The 26608-nt window shown below is 41.6% G+C and overlaps 1 protein-coding gene across 3 annotated transcripts in view; it reads right to left on the bottom strand.

Annotated features, from left to right (window-relative positions):
- fbxo9 (F-box protein 9) overlaps nucleotides 1-26608 on the bottom strand; it is a 118956-nt gene that overhangs the window by 26745 nt on the left and 65603 nt on the right. For all 3 annotated transcript variants that reach the window (XM_038800440.1, XM_038800441.1, XM_038800442.1), the window contains 3 exons: nucleotides 13393-13523; nucleotides 3896-4010; nucleotides 3192-3310 (listed from right to left, as the gene is read on the bottom strand). In XM_038800440.1, coding sequence (XP_038656368.1) covers nucleotides 3192-3310; nucleotides 3896-4010; nucleotides 13393-13523 — 365 coding nt within the window. The remainder of the gene's footprint in view (nucleotides 1-3191; nucleotides 3311-3895; nucleotides 4011-13392; nucleotides 13524-26608) is intronic.

Raw genomic sequence — 26608 nt, 5'->3', positions numbered from 1 at the left:
TGCACCGGTGCCACAGTTAGTGCTTCGTCCAAGTGATGTTCAAAATGGAGTACTAATTTATAGGCTTAGAGGAGAAGGAAGTGGTAATCAGCAGGAGGTTTACTTGTCCATGTTTGACCTGGTCCCATGAGACTTCATGGAGTCCAGAGGCAATGTTGAGGGCTCCCAGGGCAACTCCCTCTTGATTGTACACCACTGAGCTGCCACCTCTGCTGGGACTATCTTGCCTGTGGGAAAGGACATATCCAGAATGGTGATAATGGTGTCTGGGGCAATATATGCAAGATATGATTCTGTGATTAAGGCTTCACTAGTCTCTGAGAAAGCTCTCACAATTTTAGCACAACGCCCCAGATGTTAGGAAGGACGACTTTGCAGAGTAGACTGGGCTGGCTTTGTCATTGTCTTTTCCTGTGCCTAAGTAATGCCAGGTGGTCTGTCTGGTGTCATTCCTTTTTTGTTTGAAAGCAAGACTTTCAATGAATTGCAGGCCAGATTTTGCAGTTCCAATAGTGGTTACCAGAGAGATGTTTGCTGCTATTGAGCGTTGCAAAGACACTGTGCCTTCTGGTGTGTGCACATTTCTGTTGAAACCTGGGATTTTGCTTGGGGGAACCTTTGCTGTTGGTCCCCCCTGACCTGCGCTGCAAATTAGCAAGAACCTGTATTCTCTCATTTGGGATTAATTGTCTACAACTAACGCTGACTTTAACATTGTTTGGTGCAGAGCCATCTTGGGAGGGGTTTTTCTGTCAGCAGTTCCAAGATTCCTTGGCACCAGCAGAAGGGAACTTATCAGAGGTAAATTATATTTGCTAATTGTTAATATACTGCAACATTTTAACACGGATTATCAGACTTATTGAGTGGATTTTAACGGACCGTTTAAAATTGAAGCGATTTTTAAAAAAATCTTTAAATGTTTATGAATTTCATCCAATTAGTTGACACACTTGATATTTTAATGAAGAAGATTCTTTAGCAAGATTAAAGTAACTTTTTAAAAAGTTCTCGTTATAAAATCCTGTTTATGTGCACATGACACTGAAAGATGACTTAAAAATAACTGAGACTGACCTTCCAGCAGGTACTGCGAATGAGGAAGATCATGTCTGTTCCACTCTGTGCACATTTTTGTATGATTTCTGTTATATGATACCCCAATACAGGGATCAACAAAGAGTCAGGCACCATGCAGAAAGGCTGATCAGAAAACACTACTGCACAACTCTGCTTTCCAAAAAGGACTGACCCACCACCCTGTAGTCTAGAGATGGTGCCAAAAATGGGCAAAATGGAGAATCCCAACAGGACAGCTGGACCTATGTTTTGCAGACCATCTGAAGAAGCTGTAGCTACACCAGGGTGGCGAGGGGACAACTAATATATATTTAGACATTGAGGGGGACAATATCTCTCCTATCTTCAGGAAATTAGGTAAAGGAGCACTGCACACGGAAAGTGAAAAAAGTACCATTTTAGTTTAGCAGCAAAGACTCACTGCAAGACTCTGGAGTTAGTTATTGCTGAATAATTTAAACTTCAGGTGCATTGTGAAAGACTTTTAATACTATTTTAGCTAATTAGCTATTTTAAAATTTTGTAAAGTATTATATTGTTAAAATAGTCACGATTAATAGAATGATTTTGAAATATTTAGAATGATTAGACGGTTGTGTAAAATACAGCAACAGACTCAAGTAGAATAGCACAGCAATTTATAAATGTAACACAATAATTAACATAACATTGGCCAGTCCTCTTTTCATGCACACTAAAATCCTTCAGAAAAACCACACTATCTCCAGCCAATGAACGCCCCTGGGAAATATGTGCTATCTTACTCTACATAGATATACAAGAAATCACTGTACTTCTTTGCTGGCTAGATATGATTTGTTGGGATGATTGGGAGATAATCTCATGCTTCCACTCTGTGAGGTGCAACTTAAAAAAATTTATTCATTCATACTATGCCAGCATCACTGGCTAGACCAGCATTTATTGTCCATCCCTATATGTGCCCTTGAGACAGTGATGGTGAGCTGCCTTGTTGAACCGCTGCAGTCCATGTGTTGTAGGTACATCCACAATGCTGCTGTTAGGAAGGGGGTTCCAGGATTTTGACCCAGCAATAGTGAAGGAACGGCGATATATTTCCAAGTCAGGGTGGTGTGTGGCTTTGAGGTGGTGATGTTCTACTGCTCCTGTCCTTCGAGGTGGTAGAGGTCTCAGGGTTTGGAGCCTGGATGAGTGGTTACGGTGCATCTTGTAGATGGTACACACTGCTGCCACTTTGCTTCAGTGGTGGAGGATTTGAAGCAAGAACTAGTGATTTAATACCATTGCCTATCATAATAAAACATGTGAAGAATGAACAGCAGAAATTCTATATTGTTTAGCATTTACAATTACAAAACATACTGAAGTTGCAACATTTTACGTTATTAATACAAATGAAATTTCTTTAAACCACGCAAATCAGTTCATACGGGTGTTTGAAAATGAAAAAATGAAATGAAAATCGCTTATTGTCACGAGTAGGCTTCAATGAAGTTACTGTGAAAAGCCCCTAGTCGCCACATTCCGGCGCCTGTCCGGGGAGGCTGGTACGGGAATCTGTTCATACGGGAATCTTGCATCAGTTCATAAAAGTGTTTGCAGTGTATTTGATAAGATTCATATAATTGTATATCAAACAGATTTAGATCACAAACTGGATACGGTAAATATGTAGTTCAAAAACCGCAACTTCCAACTGCCAAAAGAAAATCAGAATATAGAAAAACGGGAAGCTAGTGAAATATATGATAGAAAACTTTTCATGATTCCTCTAAATGACAAATATTTCTACATAAACTAATTAATTTTAATATCCTCCTTAGTGAAATGTATGTCTCTACCAATGATTCTATGATAATCTAGAGTAAACACCAATAATTCAATACAAAATAAAAGGTGAACAAATTTTTTGGGTCATGCAAATAATCAAAATGTTCCAAGTACCACATGTTATAAATACTGTAACTAAGTGGATTTCAAAAAGCTTAAATGTTGCATATTTCAGTTATGTTGTCAGTCACCGATACCAACTAATTCAGTATTATCAAAGCAAATGAAAGATTCTTCCACAGGTAACCTAGTTTATATAATTTACACAACAAAGTTTAGGTTGCTCATCATCAACTCACCATCAAATCGGACACGAGGTCTTTCAAGAAACATCTGCCTCCAGGAAGTGTACAGGACCAAGCTACTGCATGCTCTACCCCATACCTTCAGGCAGGCCAAGCGCCAGATTTCAGGATCTCTGATAAACAGAAATTAATAAAATGACTGGAGACAAACAAATGCTCGAGTCGCTATGTACGTGCACATCTGTCCACTCATTTCTTCCCTCGGCAGCAAAGGCTCCAAGCACACTTTCTACTTGATTTATTTGTTCTTTTACCAACCTAATTTGCCAGTTTATCAAGCATCTCAAAGGTTAACTATTTTGATCTCAATTTAACTTTCCTTCCCGTTCTGCTACTAATGTTCCTATTCTGCCCCAACCAAACCTCAAGTGCACTATCTCAAACTGCTGGGCAATTTGAAAAGATCTGATATGAACACATAGATAAAGATTATGAGAGAGAACAATAGTTGCTGAGGTTAAAGGCAATGACATTCGTGCAACCTGGGTGAAGTTAGCCAACTCGACACAGATCAAGAACTTAACCTAGAACCTTTGTAATCTGCATGGTTGCCACGTTACATGGTACGATTAGACACTACGTTTACCGATTAATTTCCTTTAAGAATTTCATAAGCAAAAGTTGCAATATTATCACTTTTCTGACTGAATCAAGAAAGAATTAACTTTTGATGCAGGTTGCTCATTTATAAATCATACCTTGCACAAATGTAAAATGCACGACAGACCATGGACAATTGCTCTAAAGATCGCAGGTCCAAATCACTTGACACAACCCATCGAAAAATATACATGAGGACTTCAAAAGGGAGCTCTGCAAAACGTTAAACCAATGTATTAAAAAGAGAACGAAACAAACTCAACATAGTCACTATTTTCTGCTTAGATTACAACTGCTCAATCTGAAAAACTGGACCAAGACTAACTATTTTTTGAATCCAAAGGCAAAATGAAATAAAAAATGCATTAAATCTGTTATTCTGAAATGAAGGAACGAATAGTGAGCAAAACTTCTGAAATAACTTGAACTTCATTCCATGTTTGCTGTGTTGCTTAACACAAAATATTTTGGATATTGGTCTTATTTCATCAGAATGCAATCAATTAGCTGTAAGAGAATGTAGACAAAAGTAAACAGCTGAATAGTTAAAAAGTGTTACATTAATACTGAATGAAATATGATGAGCGTAAGGAGGCAGTAAAAGAAACCAAGTAGTGAAAGCAAATTTATTTAATTGAGACAATACGATTAAGTATAAAGCTCATACAATGCAGAGACACACAAGTGGAACGTCAAATTTTAAAAAATGTTATTCGGAGGTTTTATGATTTGCGGTTCATGCGACGCTTCAAGTACTTTATTTATGCATGTGGGCAACATTGGCAAGGCCATATTGATCGTCTTTCCAAGGGGGTCTTGACTGTTGCAGATTTGCAGTGGTTTTTATTATGAACGTAGGAAATTCCAGGTTTATTGCCCAGTGACAATGAATGATCCAAAAAAGGGATATACACGGACAAGCATGCAGTGAAGAGCAAAAGAGTAGCTATTAGCTCTACAGTCTAGAGTGGTTGTACATAAAGTGCATAAACGTTTAAAATCAAGGTGAAGAAATATTAAATAAAAACAAATTACTGCGGATGCTAGAATCTGAAACCAAAGAGAAAATGCTGGAAAATCTCAGCAGGTCTGGCAGCATCTGTAGGAGAGAAAAGAGCTAACATTTCGAGTCCAGATGACCCTTTGTCAAAGCTAAAAGACAAAGTGGGAAATATTTATACTGTGGAGTGAGAGAATGAAAGATGAGTCATAGCCACAGAAACCAAGGGAAAGAATGCTAATGCAGTCCCCAGAGCGAACAAAAGGTGTGGAAGGCCAAACAGCAGAGAAACTAACATCAGAGGGTAAACTGTCACATATGTAGATATGGGGGAGGGGGGGGGGGAGGGGCAGCAAAGGGGTGACAGGGTAAGGAAAGGGGATAAGATGGGGGGTAAATATATATAAAGAAAGAAAGAAATGGTAAAAGACAGTTAAAATGAAATGGGATGAAAACATAGGGGTCGAGGTGCAGTAGAGCTAATCATCTGAAATTGTTGAATTCGATATTCAGAACAGAAGGCTGTAGCGTGCCTAACCAGATTATAATATGTTGTTCCTCCACTCACTTTGCGTTGAGCTTCACTGGACCATTGCAGCAGGCCAAGGACAGACATGGCAGCAGGGTCTTGTGTTGAATGGCAAGCAACGGGAAGGTCAGGGTCCTGAATGCGCACAGACCGAAGGTGCTCAGCAAAGCGATCACCCAGTCTGCATTTGGTCTCTCCGATATAGAGACCACATCGAGAGCAGCAAATGCAATAGACCAGATTGAAAGAGGTGCAAGTGAAAACGGTGCTTAATCTGGAATGAGTGTTTTGAGCCTGGGATGTTAAGCATGGAAGAGGTAAAGGGGCAGTGTTACACCTTTGCGATTTCATGGGAAGGTACCATGGGTGATGGGAGGTGTTGGATATGGTGGAGGAGTGGACTAGATTACTTCGGAGGGAACGGTCTCTGCGCAATGCTGACAGAGGGAGTGAAGAGAAGATGTGTTTGGTGGTGGCATCACGCTGGAGTTGCCGAAAATGGCGGAGGTTTATGCTTTGCAAAAGGAGGCTTGCGGATTGAAATGTGAGAACGAGGGGGACTCCATCCTTGTTCTGTGAGAGGGCGAGGGTAGTGGCACGGGAGATGGACCGCACAGTGTTGAGGGCCCTGTCAACAACTGTAGGAGGAAAATCATGGTTGAGGAAAAGAACCACATTTTCAAAGCCCATTTTGGAAAGTGGCATCATCGGAACCATAAGACCATAAGACATAGGAGCAGAATGAGGCCACTCGGCCCATCGAGTCTGCTCCACCACTCATGGGTGATGGAACAAATGCGACGGAGGTAAAGGAGCTGAGAGAAAGGGATGGGGTAGGACTGTAAAATATTAAATATTGTGAATAAATTAGGCCGGTAAAAATAGAGAAAATATTTGATGAGTAAAAATTTTAAACAGGTTTATTTTTACTTCGAATTATGACAGATCAAAGTTTTCTGATGCTACCACGTGAGGTGGAAAGGTAAGCTGTGGGGAGGACACAGAAAGGCTGCCAAGAGATACAGACAGGTTAAAAGAGTGGGCTACATGATGGCAGATATAATATAGGGAACTGTGAAGTTATTCATTTCAGTAAGATTGGAAAAACTAAATTTTTGAAAAAAAAGTTTTTAACTTTGAAGTCTTGATGTTCAAAGAGTCTTAGGTGTGCTTGTACAAGGAACACAGAAGTTAGCATGCAGGTGCAGCAAGCAATTAGGAAGGCAATGGCATGTTGCCATTTATTGCAACAGGACTGGAGTGCAGAAATAAAGAAGTCTTGTTCAATAGGCAAGTGCTTTGGCGAGAACACATTTGGAATACTATGTGCAGTTTTTTTTTTACATAGAATTTACAGTGCAGAAGGAGGCCATTTGGCCCATCGAGTCTGCACCGGCTCTTGGAAAGAGCACCCTACCCAAGGTCAACACCTCCACCCTATCCCCATAACCCAGTAAGGGCAATTTCATCTCCACATTTAAGAAAGGATATATTTGCACTACATCAACGGTTAACTGAATTGACCCTGGATGAAGGGATTGTTCTATGATGAGAGACCAAGTAAACTGAGCTTATTGTCCTTGGTGTCTCGAAGAACGAGGGGCGATCTCATTGAAACGTACAAAATTCTGATGAGGCTTGATAGGCCCATCTCGAGAGAGATAATTTCTGCTCATTGGGGAGTCTATAAAAAGGGGGCATAGTCTTAGGATAGGGGCCGATCATTTAGGACTGAGGTAAGGAGAAATTACTTCACCCAAAGAGCTGTGAAGCTTTAGAATTTACAGTGCAGAAGGAGGCCATTCGGCCCATCATGTCTGCACTGGCCCTTAGAAAGAGCACCCTACTTAAGCCCACACCTCCACCCTATCCCCACAACCCAGTAACCCCACCTACCCCTTTTTTTGGACACCGGAGATAATTTAGTATGGCCAATCCACCTAACCTACACATCTTTGGACTGTGGGAGGGAACCAGAGCACCCGGAGGAAACCCACGCAGACACGGGGAGAACATGCAGACTCCACACAGACAGTGACCCAAGCCGGGAATTGAACCTGGGACCCTGGAGCAGTGAAGCGACAGCGCTAACCACTGTGTTACCGTGCTGCCCATATGATCGAGACTTTCTTGTGTTCTTGTGCCAGGCAGAATGATAAAGACAAGCTACATTTAAAATGCAATTCCTTGCTAGGAAGAGGCAGCAAATCCATATCTGATCTTACGCTCAACTATTTCTAAACACATTACTTAAAATTTAAGGCACTCAATGGTGAGCATGATAGGGAAAAGGTTAGTGCTCATTAAACGTTCAGTACATCAATTCAGCATTATTTATGGCTGCAACATCGACAAGACCTCCGCCCCTCCCCAGTCAGTGCACAATTCTTTTCATCATGATACAGACCCCGCAAGATTCCTTCTGTGTATTGATGACATGGCGAAACGGAAACAAGATGCGGCTTCTCTTTGGAGTCAAGAGCCAAATCAAAACCTATGCTAAAAGATTCCATAAGTACATTTCCTGTGGTTTGAACATGCTCTTACAAAATGCAATAAGGGAACTTACACTGCCTCTTTCAGTTAAGTAGTTTGCTCATACGGTGTGCTTTCACAAAAATGTAATCTAGCCAAAACTATAGCAGAAGATGGCACCAGCTGTTAGTCTATATAGTCAGTCACACCACATGCATGATTGAACCTGTCAAGTTAATCTTGTCAAAGATCTAAATGTCATCATGAAATTCAGGTTAGTCTAGCTTTTGAAATAATTCCTAGTTCAATGTTGATAAAATAAACAATGATGTTATCATATTAATGCAAACAGTTGGTACCTCTAAATCTCTCATTACACCAAATATATCAGGTTTCTATCTGGAAAGTTGTTTGAATTATGTCAAAAACATAAATGATGTTGCAACACATTAAGGACAAGGAAGGTTAAGACCAACTTAGGAGAACTATACAAATTTAATAGTGAAAGTCCAGACCTTCAATGCTTAATTTTTTACATTGAATACTATTTAGCCTCATTAATTACTGAGCTTTATAAAAGATTTTTAATCTTTGAAGTGAACTTTATTCTTTAAATTAAATGTACCTATTACAGAAAGCTGGCACCAGTATTGTTCATTGTGGAGAATCAAGGAAGAGATTGCCTCCCGTCCCACACACCCGCTGCACACCCACCCCCCAAAAAAAACCCTTCACAACCTTTTGATGCTGAGACTGGAAATATTGCACAAACCTTTCATCCTCTCCCAAGATATAGATAAGCAGAACCACAACTATATTGGTTGATTGAATGGAAACATCAAGTGAAATATATATTTCACTTGAAAGGACGAAGGTGATAAATATCTTTTGTTGCAAATCTATGGATCCTCCATGCGTTATTACAGACCAAGTACCTACTGATATTCAGAGAAAGGGGTGATTCCCCATGTGATGGTGGTGTGTTACACATCAGGGAGCCCAAGTTGCTGTGGCAGCAAGAACATTTCCATACATGCTGTAGTTTGAAGCTATGGATACTGATGGTAGAGGCTCCAATGTTCTTTCCATCACATGCTGACCAAGAATCTCTCCTCCTCTTATCAGCTGCCAATGGTATGTGGATCACCATGTAGGGGAGCAGAAACTTCAGTCACTAAAATGGCCTACTGCATCATTAAACAATAGCAAAACATAAATGGCAATAAACCTTGAAAGTGCAAGGTAATTTCTGATGGGCATTTGTTTGAAGAGCAATTATTAATTATAAGTAATTAGATTTATTGACCATTAACTTTGAGTTACTTGCTGTCAGAAATTGGTAGCAGTCAGCGGTGTACTCCAATAAGCAGTCCTGTGATGTACTCCTCCAATTGGCAACTTTTGGATATAGTTCATGAGTTTTAGATGTGTGTGATGTCTACTACAATCAAAAGGAAAACATTGTTCGAAAAGCTCAAGTAGTTGTCTGATTTCGGAATAGATAACCTGACCAGGCAGTTGTTGGAGGGGGTCTCTCCTGAGTGGCTGCAATATTAGCGTTTGGTTCAGTATGGTGTTCCTGAAATCACCACTGTCTGTTTTGCTCTGATTTTCTGTCTATCATAAACACCAAAGACAAGGAAATAGTGCAAAAAGATCTCTTTTCAAAGGCCAAAATCCTTTGTCAGGGGTGAGTTTTCATTTACAGAGCTTTGTCAGTCCCAGAACTCAACAAATGCTTCACAATTCGTATTAAGTTTGGAAATGCTGTGACTGCTCCTCTACAGATGAGTATTGCTGTTGTTTTACAGATAGAAAGGTCCCATCAAAAGGTAGTTGACAAGTTAATTTAGTTGCTGTTATTTGTTATGGGGAACTTCTTTTTCATACAACTTTTAAGACTTTGAACATTACCTGCATAAGCAGACACAGTCTTGGTCTAATATTTCAACTGACGGACAAAGGCATCGTTACATTAATGCCGAGATGTGTCTATCAGATTATGTTCTCGATTCCTAGAGTAGGACTTGGACCCAAACTTTCTGACTAAAAATAGAGAGTGCTAGCAATGAAATTCAGCTGATGTGAAAGGATTTACGGATGAGTCTCAGAAAAATGTCCTGGACCACCTAAGTATAGCCTATTCACTCATGAGAGCATATTGCCCAGCTCGGGTGAATTGACCATCACCATGAATGTTATTTCATAATTTCCATCCTGCTGACAAACAATTTACATGCAATCATACTGGCCCGTTAGTCCCGTCTTGGTTATTTACACACTATAATATGATGATCTTGTCTGCCCAATGGTGTACTGACTTGCTCAGGACCAAACTTTAAAATGGATCAGAGTCAATTCAGTAATTTGAAACGCAAGCCTTTTGACATGCCAAGAGGGCTGTCATCACTATAAGTTCAGGAGGGTGGCTGCAGCTCATAAAGAAAACATTTGTTCCTGAGAACACCAGCACAGATCTAAAGCAGAAGTTTTGTCTAACCTAGGAGATCAGACTGCATTGGAGATCACTAATGAAGCAAGTTTATCTACTGAGATCTTGGAATAGTCTCTTCGCTTCGAAAGCTCAACATAGGGATTGAAGGCAGTCATATCTATTGTGGACTGAAGCCGAGACAAGTGCGGCATCTTAAAGTTATACATTTTGAAAAATGCCACGAAAAACATTCAGAAATGTCACTGAGCATTTCTGACCATACTTGAACATTGTTTTAGAAGATTTTGGAGATCAGTAATATGGGCAAAGTGATTAGCCATTCAGCAACAAAATTGAAAAACTTTACTAAAGCTAAACATACAGCTGAGAGCAGGACTGATGAACATTTCACTGGTTTTGATGGAGAAAAACCTAATGTATAGACAGGCCTGCTTACATTTAACATGTATGCCAGAGAATCATGTGAAATACATCATAGAAGCAAGATTGTCATCACAAAGGGCGACTGTCTCTTTCATGACTTTCCCCAGGGAAATTAAGGTACTGGTGCCAGTCATGGATGTGGAACTTAAAAAATGAAGAACGATAGATCAAAGTGACAGCAAATTTATGCACCATTAGTTAGTTATCTGTTCAAAAAAGGAAGCAAGTGAAAAGTCAGCTCAGCGTCTCTTGAACTTTTATGGCAAGAACCTGAAGTTCAATCCTCATCATCTAATATTTTTCACTGGGAGAGTTTTGACAGTTCTTATATGAAACCTATACCAGCAGATCATATGAAAACTTAATTTAAACATGTCTTTAAGACAAGATACACAGTGCTGGATTTGCCTTACCATGATATAATATGTGCTAATTATTTACAAGGGGAGAGGTGTCAGTAAAACTCTGGAAATGTTATAACTATGCAAGCTGATTGAAAATATGCCTGAGCAATTTAATAATCCTCCTTTGTCAGAAAATGTTGCAGTTGTCAAAGTACCAAAATACTAACAGGTGAGGTGTTACATAGTAAATTGTCCTTTTACTGCATCCCAACAATGTCCTCATATCCAACCCTCAGATGACCTGACATGACTTCACCCTTCCCTTCACCTCTGTGGCACCGTAGCACAGTGGTTAGCACAGTTGCTTCACAGCGCCAGGGTCGCAGGTTCGATTCCTGGCTCAGGTCACATAAGGAGATTCCCAATAGGTTTTGTGAAGTAAACTCATATCTACTGCAAGCTAGGTTGAAGCTACCTAAAATCATCCTATAGACAGCAAACAAACAAGTTTCAATGCATTGACTTGCCTGCTTCATGAACAGGTCCTTCATTCAAAAGAAACAATTTCGACTGACATTTATTAACTTGTAAAATTATCAAATGCATAATTAACTTAAGTCGATCCTATTTTTTTATTTTTAAAAAATATTTTTTATTCTCCTCCTTTTTCACATTTTCTCCCAAATTTACACCCACCAACAATAAACAATAATCAGTCAATATGTCAATCCCCATATCAATAACAACGATCCCATCCTCCCACCAAACCCCAAACATTTGCCCACATGTTCACATGAACAAATGACAAAAATAAATCAGTAATCACCCATCGCCACCATTAACACCCATCGCCCCCCAACCCTCCCCCCCAACTAATGTTTGATGTTATCCAGTTCTTGAAAGTGCATAATGCTGATGAATTGTAGAACCCTTCTATCCTTCCCCTCAGTTCAAACTTAACCTTCTCAAGAGTCAAGAATTCCAACAGGTCCCCCCGCCACGCCAGGGCACAGGGTGGAGAGGTTGCTCTGCAACATATCAGGATCCACCTTCGGGTGATCAACAAGGCAAAGCCTACAACATCTGCTTCCGCACCTGTTTCGAACCCTGGCTGGTCCGACACCCCGAATATGGCCTCCTGGGGGCCCGGGTCCAGTTTCACGTGCATCACTTTAGAAATTACCCTAAAAACCTCCTTCCAGTAATTCTCTAGCTTTGGACAGGACCAAAACATATGAACGTGATTAGCGTGCCCCCCCACCCCCTCAACGTTCACACACATCTTCTATTCCTTCAAAGAATCGGCTCATCCTCGCCCTCGTGAGGTGTGCTCTGTATACCACCTTCAGCTGTATCATCCCCAACCTCGCACACGACGTGGAGGCATTCACTCTCCGGAGCACCTCACATCAGAACCCCTCCTCTATATCCTTTCCTGACTCTTCCTCCCACTTTGCTTTGATCTCTTCCAGTGGTGCCTTCTCCTCTTCCAAAATAGCTCCGTAAACCACTGACACTACCCCCTTCTCCAGTCCCCCTGTCGTCAGCACCTCCTCCAGCGATTGGAGGCCGGCTCCGCCGGGAGGTTCTGTATCACCTTTCTGGCAAAATCTCGAACCTGCATGTATCTAAATATTTCCTCCTGCTCCAGCCCATACTTCGCTTCTAGCTCCTTCAATCCTGCAAACCGACCCCTAAGAAACAAATCTTTGTGTCTTAATCCCCTTCTCCTCCCATTTCCGAAAATTTCCATCCAGCCTCCCTGGCTCAAATCTGTGGTTCAACTTAAGTCTATCTTATTGTATTCTTTACTTAAAATAAAATATGCCATAGTTATAACAGCGATGAAGTAATACATTAAAAAAAAAGTATGTTATTTGGTTTGTGATGTTCAACATACAATACAGACCAGAATCCATAAATATAATGCAGGAAAATCAAGCAGCCACGGATTAGCTGGCGTGTTAGGACAAGTAATACATTATTCCGCCGAAGTTCTGAACAAAAATGTGGTATAGAGTAGTCAGACTGAAGGTCCAGCATAAAAGGTTTTGCAGTCAGAATAATTTGTTGTTGCAAGAAAAAGAACATCCTCTGGTGCCTACTCCATTGTGAAGCATATTTTCTATCACAAGTGTCTAAAAACGCATAACATTTTGACACACAAAATACTTCAGAAATAGATTTGAGCAAATACGGATCACCAGACGGATGTTCAAATTTAAGATTATGGAACAATTCCGAACATACCATTTGAGTGACAAATATGCCTTCAATACTCCTTTAAAATATTACAATTTTATGATGCTAATTCACGAGAGAAGTACTTGCAGTATTGTTTCATCTCAATCCCTCAATGAACAGCATACCTGATATGTGCATCTGATTCACTCCAAACTCAGGTTGACATATTTTGAGGAAAGAGTCCTGTAAGGTGAGCTGCTGTTGAAAGTATGGCAACAAATCAGTTATTTCCTTGGCTTTCCCCATGTCTTCTTTACTGCAAAATGACATTAAGCAACAGAGGGATTAAATAATTATAATGCTGGTTCATTCATACAATGAAGGAATTAAAAAGATGTATACAATTTTAATGCACAGAAAACTACAGAACTGTAAATTCCCGTAAATCAATAACCAGTGTAAATTCAACTACAATTATTGCTGCTGGCATTACTTTTCATTATAATTTCTCATTCTGAATGTTCATGACACACACTATGTAAATGCACACTGATCTATTGTAGTGTAATTAAGAACATGCTTATTGTCAGTGAAACTTTAAGTCACTGTGCCCTACAATTATTCGGCCAACTAAAAGCATTACACCTTCAGGACAGTGAAAGGTGATTTAAAAAATTGCCATGGTCCTTCACTGAACCTTTTGCAAAACTACAGTAGTTTTCAGATGCTGCTGAATAGTGTCAATTACACCATTAGGGGAACGGTGAAGCACACATACCAATGACTTATAAAATGTGGATCATTAATGTTAAAAATCCATAGTATAGACAAATTGAGTTGTTAATCTTTTTAAAAGGGAAGATAGAAAACAGCTTCTTCAGCCCCAAATGTCATCTTAAAAAAAATGTCAATATGCAACTATAGGGCACCTATAGTTCAGGTAAGAGAGGGGTCTGAATATCCGTTTTATAATTTGGCTCTTAAATATAAAGGGAAATATATTTTCACTTCTTTTGTAAGTTGATTATAAACAAAAACACTGATTTTACACATATAAAGGAGAATTGATGTTCACTCTGGAAAAGTCTTGGAATTCAAGAGCATTTAAACATTAACATACCAAATGTACAATTTGCAATGTTCAAATATCTGGTGATAAGGATAGAAATATTAAAACATATGTCTTGTAGCTTCAGAACTATTTATATTTGTCATAAGATCAAATGCAGTAGCAAAAAATAAAATCACTGTAACCTCCTTAACTCTCTACACATAAATTTTCTTTTTTATTATAGATCCCATTGAATATCTAAATACATGGGTCTCCCTCCTCCCCGGTCCTTTAGAATTAAAACTGGACAAATATGATTCCATGTACATCCCTTTGCTATTTGTAATATTTACCATTACTGTTCTAGCTTGTATTATGCACTTCAGCTGCAAGCCAATCAGACATTGTTTTCATGGTATGGCTCCTGCCTGGCTTAAACTGTAGCTCCCGTTTAGTAGAGAGCTTGATACAGGTCTAAATCAGCAGGACCATTTTCCAATGTCAAACTTTAAATAACTAGTGAGGAGATGCCTTTTCGGGATCAAAATCAGCCTTCCCTAACTGGTCTAGTCTCTGAGTCTCACACCAATGTTATTGACCCCTTTGAAATAGCCTTGCAAACCATTCAGTGCGTTAAATCACTGATGTAGCAGGTCAAAAAGGTCCACCACCACATCCTCAGGACAACTAGGCACGGACAATAAATGTGAGAGAAAATGTCAGAGACACCCGTTTCATGAGAAGGAATTTAAAGAAAGGAGAGAGGTGCAGAATCCTGCTCTTTAAACCTGCAAGTCAAAGTCAGGCAAGTTGTGATGAAACCTCGGACCCGAAATGTCAACTATTTCTCTCTTCTTTGATGTTGCCTGATCTGTAGAAAATGTTGCCAAAAATCTCTGTTTTTACTGTGGAATTTGGCAATCTGAAGTGTTTTTATTTTGCTTTAAAGTTTACAATGCCTTCAAGCGATCCAATGGACCCCTTAAGCATTTTGAAAAGTAGGTTTGACACAATTGGCTTTGAGATGGATTTGTTGTGTGCAGCCAAACAGTACAAGACCACTTTCACCAGGGAATCTCGCCCATCTTTGCTTTAGAATCAGGTAAGGCACCCCACCATTGATAGTTGAAGCATTGTTAAGGTGAAGTCAAAAAAAAAAATAGGAAAAAGAACAGAAATGATCAGACAAGGTAACTCTACTGCGAAGTACCATTAAGAGAGTAAAAGTGTACAACAGTGCAGCAGGATTGAGATAGAGAATCACTATTAAATTTGCCTCAACTTTTCATGGTAAAATATTTTTATGTTTCAAAGCATTCTGTGTTGTTCTATGGGGTTCAAAATGTCTCTCTGGTGATATGGGTTGGTAATTGGCATTGCGCATCAGCACATCACACTGGCTTGGATGAAGGAAGAGTGTTGCTTTTCCAAGTTGGAAGATGACACCAAAATAGAAGCGTAGTAAACAGTAAGGACTGTAAGAATGTAACAAATAGACATGGGCAGGACTATGGCACATGGAGTTCAAATCTGAGGAAGCATGTAATTTTCCTCCTGAATGTTCATTCACTTGTGAACAAGCCTCTTGCCACCCATAAGCTGTTAGGACAACTGCATTGACTTCATAGAAACTTGACTGAGGGATGATGCCACCTTTTTCTCGAAATGAAGCGCCCACCACCCAGCTATATATTCTACCATCTGCCCCATCCAGAGTGATGCAGTGGCAATATTGTTCTCATTACCAAATCACACCTTGGTTTATGCACCACCCTCCCCCACCCCCCAACTTTCTGTGATTCCAACTGAACCTATAATGTGCCCTTGCCTCCGAATTCACTACCCTCTAATCTTTCCTTAATACTCCAGCCGATGTTCACATTCCCTCTGTTGGCCTTGCCATCTCACCTGGCCTCACTATTCCTGTCATAATATACATCTATGTATATAATGGAGTGCAGACAGTCAGTGATTGACACACAGGATGACCAGTAAGCACACAGAACACAGCAGCCAATCACCAGACAGGCAGTGATTGACACACAGGATGACCAGTAAGCACACAGAACACAGCAGCCAATCACCAGACAGGACACAACCACTATAAAGCCAGAGGGCACCAGTTTTCCCGCTCTCTCGGGACCAAGCCTCTGAGACAGTCAGAGCTCGTGAGCTAGCCAGTGCAAACACCACGTGGTAGCTAGTAAGTCTGGTCAGGCTAGTGTCAGGTCTCCATTCAAGTCAGCATAGTGTCAACCTACAGTTGAACATGTATAATAGTTTAGATGTTAAATAAAATTGTGTGGCATCTCATCAAGTGTTGGAAGTCTGTCTCTCGCTACACTGCATCAAGTGCAGTCCACATTGACCCAGCCAGCCCAACACATCAATTCCCATTGTTGGAATCCTAGATATACCAATCTCAGCTCAATTTCTTCCATTACTCTCCACCCACAACCCCATCTAAACTTATCTGTCTGTGTCTGCCTCAGGAAAGAAGCCTCTAGCAATCTGTTTACAATTACACTTTGGCCCTCCATTCACTACAATATTGAATAGCTACCAATCTACGAAACTACACTCTCACCTCCCACTGTGATGCATTAAAACCATTATTCTCTCACCCTGGCTGTTATCATTCTGGTTACAGCCCTCAGCTCTGCTTCCAAAATCCAAGGGATGCAGGCTTGAACATATATGGTAGACAACTGGTTTAGCCATTCAATGCCAGATCTGGTTCAACCACATAAAGGAAAAACTGCTCACTATTCCAGGATCATTCTGCAATGTAAAGACAACCTTTTCTCTTCTGCAAACTGCCTTCATAAATCCCCTTCTCCAACTTCAACAATAAGCACAAGGACTCATGGACATCAACAAGATTGAGATCTTCTGCTCAGTTGCCTCTAACCTCCCTCTGCTCACCAGCACATCTTGGATGAGCAGAAATTTCCATTTCCTCCAACTAAATCTTGGGAAAGGGCAAATCCATTGTCTTTGTTCCCCGCCATAAATGCCATTCATGAGCCCAACCACTGTCTCCATCCTTCTCGTTCGAAACGGTCTGAGGTTGAACCAGGCTGATCATAACCTTGATCTCATATCTGGCCCAAGATGAGCTTCTGACCACATATCTGCAACGTTACTGAGAATGCCTGTCTCTGCTCCTGTTGCAGCTTATCTGCTGCTGAAACCTTCACCCATGACTTTGCAATCCCTGGACTTGACTATTCCAATGTACTTTTGGCTGGCCTCTCACGTTTATAAAATATATCCTTCTGCATGAGTTCTTTTAAATGGATTTCCAGCAAGTATCTGTAATGCACATCAAATACTGAAATAATGGAAAAGAAAAAAAAAATGATCAATTCTGCTCATTACAATATCTAGGGGGATCCCATAGATGAACTCTACTTAAAAATATTCTACAACATAATATGTAATTGGACAAGGAAGTGCAAAAACAAAAAGGATGCATTTAACTAGAATTCCATAAAGCAGGTATAATTATATCGAGGTCCGCTAAATTAGAATGGATAGGAATGAATGACATTGTGTTTATACCAAACGTGTATTTACTGTTCAAATCAGACACAAATTACCCAAGATAATATCGCAACCTTTTTGAAGCATCAAAAATTTCAAAGCGTTGTTTCATCCTACAACATCCTATGCATAGTTCGAGAAAAGCACTGATAAGATCACAGAAAACTTTAGATCATAATTTAATCTTGTCCCAACAACACAAGCTTATCAAGTTTTCCCTGCACATGGGTTTTACTATTTAACTAGTCAATCTCCTGCGGCCTGGAACGTGGGTGAGGGCTAGAGCGTGCAAGTCAAAGAGGGTTAGAGAGAGGCAAATCAGTTGACAAATACTGTGAAGGCTGCAGATAAGCGATAAAGGAGGGAAAGGCTGGTCGGTGTGCTGGGGTAACAGGCCAGGGACAGTGTCGAGTGGCAAGATACTGCAGGGAGGGGGAGGGAAAGATAGGCAGGCATAGTGTGATGGTGGTAAGAGAAGTCAGAGACTAGGAGAGAGAGTTGGGGAGAGATAGATGAGAACTGGGGGTGCTGGGGAAGGGAGGGTGGATGGAGGGCAGTAGGTGAGAGAGGGGAATGGAGATAGGGAGGTTGAAGAGGACATGAAAGGCAAGCGAGCCACCCTTCTGTAGAAAATGCACTGCCACAGCACCACCTCTTGGCCAATATTAATTACTGCAGTTGTCAACATGTTTCATTTTAGTTGATTGACAGGCATGTAACATAATGGTGGCATAAGGTGTCAACCACAGCACCACCTATGGGTACAATACTATATGATGTTGAGATAATTCAGTTTTAATATAAAACAGTAAGGGCATACTGAAAAACTTATATATACATGTGTTTATATTACATTTTAAAATTGTAAGTGCAAATATGCGTCAGCTCAATAGCTCAGTTCAGCTGGCAGCATTTTCACCTCTGTCAGACAGCTGTGGGTTGAATCCCCATTCCAGGACACAAGTGCAAAATCTGACCCTCACAGTTTGGGTGCCATCTTTCAGATAAAATGCCAGATTGAATGGTATTGTCCAGGGCTTTAACCTCGAGTTCTGGCCAATATTTATCCCTCAATTAGCATGGTGATAAAGACAACTTCTCTGTTCGTTATCGCATTGCTATTTGGGGGAGCATGCTGTATGCATATTGTTGACGCACTTATTACACAAAATCAGTGACTACACTTTTGAAAGTACTTCACTAGCAGTAAAGCACTTTCAGATACAGAGAAGCAAACGGCATTGCAGTGAGGCATCGACTCCACAAACACATCATGATAAAAGACAAGACAAAACAATGCCAAAAGCAAAACAGCAGGTCCTTCAGTAACCGAAAAGTGAAAGGATGGGTTAACTTTCCACATTAGTCCTTTGTAGGAACTATGATAGCAAGACAAAGGAGTTACTTTCTAAGACTAAGCAAAACAAGCACTGGCGGTGACATCAAGAATATTTCAAAAGCACTGATTTGCTAACAATTACAAAAAGATTGCTAAAGATAAGAGCCTGTAAACAGCCCATGTTATTGTTAGCATTCTTTTTATTTTCATCAGACTTCCATCAGTTTTTTTATATTTTATCTTGAGATAGAACAAAAATAGTGGCTAACATTATTGTTAACATCAAGCCTATATCTCAAAAGCACATTAGGAGTTGTTTGCTTTTATTAGTTACACAGTGTGCTCTTTACTGTTATGAAAGTAAGGTTTTTGAAATGAGAAAAGTTAGGAATGTTAACAGAAGGAGAATAAGAATCAGCATAATGAATCTATCAGTGACTGCTGTATGGGCCGTTTCACTTTCCTCGGAAAGGTCATTACTGTACAGCTACGGTACCTCAAATCCAGCTGCTGAAAAACTGGGCAGTGTCCAAAAATCGGACATTTGTTTTGTGTGCACCGAGTGGCTTTGCAAACATTGCCCTCAACTGACCCAGAGAGCAGAAACATTACATGTATCTCCTATTCACTGAATTAAGGGGCTCTGATTTTACCCCCCGTACCCACCTCCCCCCAAAAAACTGGCAAGTTCCAAAATCCGACAGGGACTCAAAAGTCCCGAGTTTGACAGATTTGAGATACTGTACCTACAAATGACATAGTTTGTCAGTTTGACATCGACCTATCTACACATTGGATATCGGATAGGTAATTTTATACTTTCGATATAGGAAGCACATACAGTGGAGCATTTCAAACACAATGTCTTTAGGATACCCTTAAACGGTACACAATATTATTTAAGGATAAATGGATAAATGGGCAGCACGACTTCACAGCGCCAGGGTCCCAGCTTCGATTCCCGCTTGGGTCACTGTCGGTACGGAGTCTGTACATTCTCCCAGTGTCTGTGTGGGTTTCCTCCGGGTGCCCCAGTTTCCTCCCACAGTCCAAAGATGTGCAGGTTAGGTGGATTGGTCATGCTAAATTGCCGTTAGGTTAGATGGGGCTGCTGGGTTATGGGGATAGGGTGGAGGTGTGGGCTTAAGTAGGGTGCTCTTTCCAAGAGCCAGTGGGGACTCAATGGGCCGAATGGCCTCCTTCTGCACTGTAAATTCTATGATACACACCACTTAGGAAGTATTCTACAAAATGGCCACTAGATTGCGTCAATGTACTCTTAAAAAATATTTGTAACACATTTTATGGCCATAAAAAGGCCATTAGATCTAACAATTCTTCAGTGATTGTCCTACCTTTTCTCATTTTTTTAATCACTTGGTGAAAAAGTTACACCCAGCTTTGCACCTTCAAGTTCATAATTTATTCTTTAGTTAATGTAATCTCTCTTTAGTCTAGTTTTTGCTGCAACTAAACATTGTGCTACCAACACAAATTTAGATTAGTGCAGATTTGTAACTCCTTTCTTTCTTGATCAGCACACTCTATAACTTATTTGGCATATACGTTCTCTTGGTTCTTTGCTTCTGTACTTAATACAGAGCTCCTCCAAGAAGAAAGTGGAATTGAAGCCGCAAACAGATCAGTCTTGACCTAATTGAATCCAATTAGCCTATTCCTGCTGGCATTTATGTTCCAATGTTAACATTTATCTACATTTAATTTAACCCGTCACTGCGTGACCAAGATATTCTGAATTTCCTTGCACTGTTCCTCATTATATGTTCGCACAAAATAAAAAAAGCTTGGTACTGGGAATCTGAAGAAGCAGCAGGTACTGGGAATCTGAAAAAGCAGCAGGTACTGGGAATCTGAAGAAGCAGCAGGTACTGGGAATCTGAAGAAGCAGCAGGTACTGGGAATCTGAAAAAGCAGCAGGTACTGGGAATCTGAAAAAGCAGCAGGTACTGGGAATCTGAAGAAGCAGCAGGTACTGGGAATCTGAAGAAGCAGCAGGTACTGGGAATCTGAAGAAGCAGCAGGTACTGGGAATCTGAAGAAGCAGCAGGTACTGGGAATCTGAAGAAGCAGCAGGTACTGGGAATCTGAAAAAGCAGCAGGTACTGGGAATCTGAAGAAGCAGCAGGTACTAGGAATCTGAAAAAGCCGCGGGTACTGGGAATCTGAAAAAGCCGCAGGTACTGGGAATCTGAAAAAGCAGTCAGTCAGGCAGTATCCATGGAGCGAGAAAGCAAGTTCATGATTTAGACTGATAATCTGACAAAAAGCCATTGTCATGAAACAATGACTTGGTGTTCCTTTACGTATGCTGCCCGACTATTTCCAGCACTTATTATTAGGTATTGCCCTCACGTATTACGTCAATTGCAGATTTGGAAGATTTTTCTTACAATTACGAACTCTCCCCTCCCCCCATAAAATAAAGTAAATTCTTAAGTTCCAAGATTTACTCCCACAGTACCTTATTCTCAACCTGAAATATTCCAACATGCCCATCTTCTACTTCTGTATTGAAACCAATTTTATATCTAGCAATAAACTTTGTTTCCCAACTCTTGATTCCTTTCCAGAGAAATTAATCCGGAAACACTAAAAACCTTCGGCAAAATTCAAGCATAGGTCGACCATATCAATATGGGGGGGATATAATGCCAAATATCTGAAACAGGGGCCCAACCCACTTCAAACCCACCCATCACCAGTTTTAATAGATGTGCGACAAGTCATTATATACTATAACGGTCATTTAAATATCAAAGTGAGGCAATCTGGCTTCCTTTTAACAATCACTTGATTTTTAACTCATGTTGGCTTTGATTCTTTGGCTTTATGAGATCGAGCAGGTGCAAGAAGGGCTGAATCTGTGATATCAATGCCTTTACAGCACTGCTTGTGGGCCAGAGAAGAGTACAAGTCTTTCCTCCAGGGCCAACAGAGCCCAGTGACCACCCCACTTCGTTCCCGCACTGCCTGTTCCACCGGTAGGCTACCATCACATCGCCGGCCCCACCCGCTCATCCTTGCAATCTTCAACATGCACCAATAAGTTCATCTGATATCCTTGGTTGTGGCTTTCTGTGAGAGGCGACTTGCCCAACCGTCTTTTGCCTGACAATATGGTGGAAAACCAATAGAAAGTTTAAAAACTGCAGGATATTTAGGAAATCCTTTCTTCCAGTTGCCTGACCGCACAATAGCTCTCACAAAACAGAACATGCCTCTCGACTAAAATCCAGAATATAAACTTTTATAATCAAACGCTTCAGTATTCGCATGGATCGGGTTTAAACACGGACAGTGTCAGGAAAGCTCTGGGGGTCTGAAATCGGTTTATAGTGTTGGATACTAAGATGACAAAGATTGCAAACTCGGGGAGTGAAATCGGAGGGTGGAGAATCTTTAGAGACAGAATGGCCTTCACCTAAATGGAGCAAATACCAGTATCTGAATGGGAGAGTAAATAGGAAAAACAGGCAGATAAACTGACAAGGTAAACTGAGAAGAAACATTCAGGGCAGCATCATAGAACAGGTGATCACCTAGGTGAAAAGTGCGTTGAATAAAGACATAGGGCAGGATTCTCCCACTGGAAAGGGCAGGATTCTCCCATTGGGAACGCAAATCGCAAAGCAATTCAGTATTTCTTGCCATGCAAATTTACACATGGCGAGAAATACGAGGGATTTCCGAGGGAATCCCACCATCGGGCTGCCCGACAGCAAAGTCCCCCGGCTGGCTTTAAACACGGAAACCCCCGGCTCTCCTCTCGCTGTTTTAAACTGTGAAACTCCCGGCTCGCCTCTCACTGTTTTAAACTGTGAAACTCCCGGCTCTCCTCTCGCTGTTTTAAACACTGAAACTCCCGGCTCTCCTCTCACTGTTTTAAACACAGAAACCGCCGGCTCTCCTCTCGCTGTTTTAAACACTGAAACTCCCGGCTCTCCTCTCGCTGTTTTAAACACTGAAACTCCCGGCTCGCCTCTCACTGTTTTAAACTGTGAAACTCCCGGCTCTCCTCTCGCTGTTTTAAACACTGAAACTCCCGGCTCTCCTCTTGCTGTTTTAAACACAGAAACCGCCGGCTCTCCTCTCGCTGTTTTAAACACTGAAACTCCCGGCTCTCCTCTCACTGTTTTAAACACTGAAACTCCCGGCTCTCCTCTCGCTGTTTTAAACACTGAAACTCCCGGCTCTCCTCTCGCTGTTTTAAACACTGAAACTCCCGGCTCGCCTCTCACTGTTTTAAACACTGAAACTCCTGGCTCTCCTCTCGCTGTTTTAAACACTGAAACTCCCGGCTCTCCTCTCACTGTTTTAAACACAGAAACCGCCGGCTCTCCTCTCGCTGTTTTAAACACTGAAACTCCCGGTCTCCTCTCACTGTTTTAAACACTGAAACTCCCGGCTCTCCTCTCGCTGTTTTAAACATTGAAACTCCCGGCTCTCCTCTCGCTGTTTTAAACACTGAAACTCCCGGCTCTCCTCTCGCTGTTCTAAACACTGAAACTCCCGGCTCTCCTCTCGCTGTTTTAAACACTGAAACTGCCGGCTCTCCTCTCGCTGTTTTAAACACTGACAGTTGGGCTACTCAATTGCCTCTTAGTGTCCAAAAAAAAAATTTGGTCTGGTTACTCGGTTACAAGCATAGGTGTAGAGCGTGGGCGTGGGGGGTGCTCTTTCAGAGGGTCGGTGCACACACGATGAGCCAAAATGGTCTAATTCTTCACTGTAGGGATTCGATGATTCTATGTTCTCTTTCAAGGAATGGACAGGTGGTGCTTCCAGGTGAGTACCCAACTGTGATTTATTTCACTGCCCCCTAGCTTCCTGACAGGGAGAGGTGGAGCGGGAAATTTGGTGCCAGACCCGCTAAATGGATTATTAGGATCCATTTGCATCCATTAGTATCCCCCGCTGGTGCAAACCGTGAACTCACCGCCAGAAGAAGGCCGGAGCACAGCGGTCGCTTAGACGCCCAACGCAAACCTCTATTTCCGGCTGATTCTCTGCCCGATCGTCATCTGCATTGCGGTGTCGTGGGGCAGAGAATCCAGTCCATAGAATTCACAGAATGTACTTGAGCCAATTGGTCCAGTTATGCAAGATTCTATTATTAGAGAGAGAGAGAGAGAGAGAGAGAGAGAGAGAGAGAGCTTTTTCCGTAGCTGCAAACTTCCAAATAATCTGTTGCTCGTAGGTAAAGGATATAATGAAGATGCTAGATAGGAGTAGTAAGCAATCCATGTTAGCATCGAAGATGTAAGGAAGAGAAAATGGAGATGTTTGAGGAAATAGATGTTAGATCAAAAAACAGGACCTTGAGGATTGTGATTCTGAGATTACTCCTGCTGCCACATGCTAGGTCAGTGAGGTTAGAATAATTAACACTTTGACAGATGGTGCAGAAAGGTAGGTTTCCGATTTCTAGGTCACTTGCACCAATTCTGAGGCAGCAGCAGCTTTATAAACAGGATGGTTCTCTCTTTAACATAACCAGCACAGATGTCCTCACAGGCAGGGTAAATTGAGTAGTAAGGGAGGATTAAACCACAAATGGTCAAAATTGTAGGGCAAGTCAGGAGGGTTAATGTTAACTATTCTTGAGGGTAGACTCAGGAGAGCAATATGGAAAGATGCGCTATTAGGTAAATAGACAAATTACATATCAGAGTGAATTAAAGATGAGACACCCGGAGGAAACCCATGCAGACACGGGGAGAACGTGAAGACTCCGCACAGACAGTGACCCAAGCCGGGAATCAAACCTGGAACCCTGGAGCTGGTAAGCAACTGTGTTAGCCACTGTGTTACCATTCTGCCCAGTACTTATTTGTGAATGAACAAAGCACTAGAATTAAAGTTGAGAACTGGAGACAATAACTGGAATAGCCTTGATAGAAACTAGGTTTTAGCCAGGTTGGATTGGATTGGATTTGTTTGTCACGTGTACCGAGGTACAGTGAAAAGTATTTTTCTGCGAGCAGATCAACAGATCATTAAGTACATGAAAAGAAAAAGAAATAAAAGAAAATACATCATAGGGCAACACAAGGTACACAATGTAACTTTGTAAGCACCAGCATTGGATGAGGCATACAGGGGTGTAGTGTTAATGAGGTCAGTCCATAAGAGGGTCGTTTAGGAGTCTGGTAACAGTGGGGAAGCTGTTTTTGAGTCTGTTCGTGCGTGTTCTCAGACTTCTGTATCTCCTGCCCGATGGAAGAAGTTGGAAGAGTGAGTAAGCCGGGCGGGAGGGGTCTTTGATTATGCTGCCCGTTTTCCCCAGGCAGCGGGAGGTGTAGATGGAGTCAATGGATGGGAGGCAGGTTCGTGTGATGGACTGGGCTGTGTTCACAACTCTCTGAAGTTTGTTGCGGTCCTGGGCCGAGCAGTTACCATACCAGGCTGTGATGCAGCCAGATAGGATGCATTCTATGGTGCATCTGTAAAAGTTGGTAAGAGTTAATGTGGACATGCCAAATGTTTTTAGTTTCCTTAAGAAGTATAGGCGCTGTTGTGCGTTTTTGGTGGTAGCGTCGACGTGCGTAGACCAGGACAGATTTTTGGCGATGCGCACCCCTAGGAATTTAAAATTGCGAACCATCTCCACCTCGGCCCTGTTGATGCCGACAGGGGTGTGTACAGTACTTTTCTTCCTAAAGTCAATGACCAGCTCTTTAGTTTTTCTGGCATTGAGGGAGAGATTGTTGTTGCTGCACCACTCCATTCAGTTCTCTATCTCTCTCCTGTATTCTGACTCGTCGTTATTAGAGATCCGGCCCACTATGGTTGTATCGTCAGCAAACTTGTAGATGGAGTTGGAAACAAATTTTGCCACGCAGCCGTTTGTGTACAGGGAGTAGAGTAGGGGGCTAAGTACACAGCCTTGCGGGGCCCCGGTATTGAGGACTATTGTGGAGGAGGTGTTTTGTTTATTCTTACTGATTGTGGTCTGTGGGTCAGAAAGTTGAGAATCCAGTTGCAGAGTGAGGAGCCAAGTCTTAGACTTTGGAGCTTTGATAGGAGCTTGGCTGGGATTATGGTGTTGAAGGCGGAGCTGTAGTCAATAAATAGGAGTCTGATGTAAGAGTCCTAGTTGTCGAGATGCTCTAGGGATGAGCGTAGGGCCAGGGAAATGGCGTCTGCTGTGTACCGGTTGCGGCGGTAGAACTGCAGTGGATCAAGGCGTTCTGGGAGCATGGAGATGATGCGCTGCATGACCAACCTCTAGAAGCACTTCATTACGACTGAAGTCAGAGCTACCGGACGGTAGTCATTGAGGCACGTTGTCTGGTTCTTCTTTGGCACCGGTATGATGATGGTCTTCTTGAAGAAGGTGGGGGCCTCGGAGTGGAGGAGGGACAGGTTAAAGATGTCCGTAAACACATCTGCCAGCTGGTCCGCGCAGGCTCCGAGTGCATGACGAGGGATCCTGTCTGGGCCC

The sequence above is a fragment of the Scyliorhinus canicula genome, chromosome 6 (assembly GCF_902713615.1).
Source record: "Scyliorhinus canicula chromosome 6, sScyCan1.1, whole genome shotgun sequence".
In the NCBI taxonomy this organism is placed as follows: domain Eukaryota; kingdom Metazoa; phylum Chordata; class Chondrichthyes; order Carcharhiniformes; family Scyliorhinidae; genus Scyliorhinus; species Scyliorhinus canicula.
This window is presented reverse-complemented; position numbering and strand designations above follow the sequence as displayed.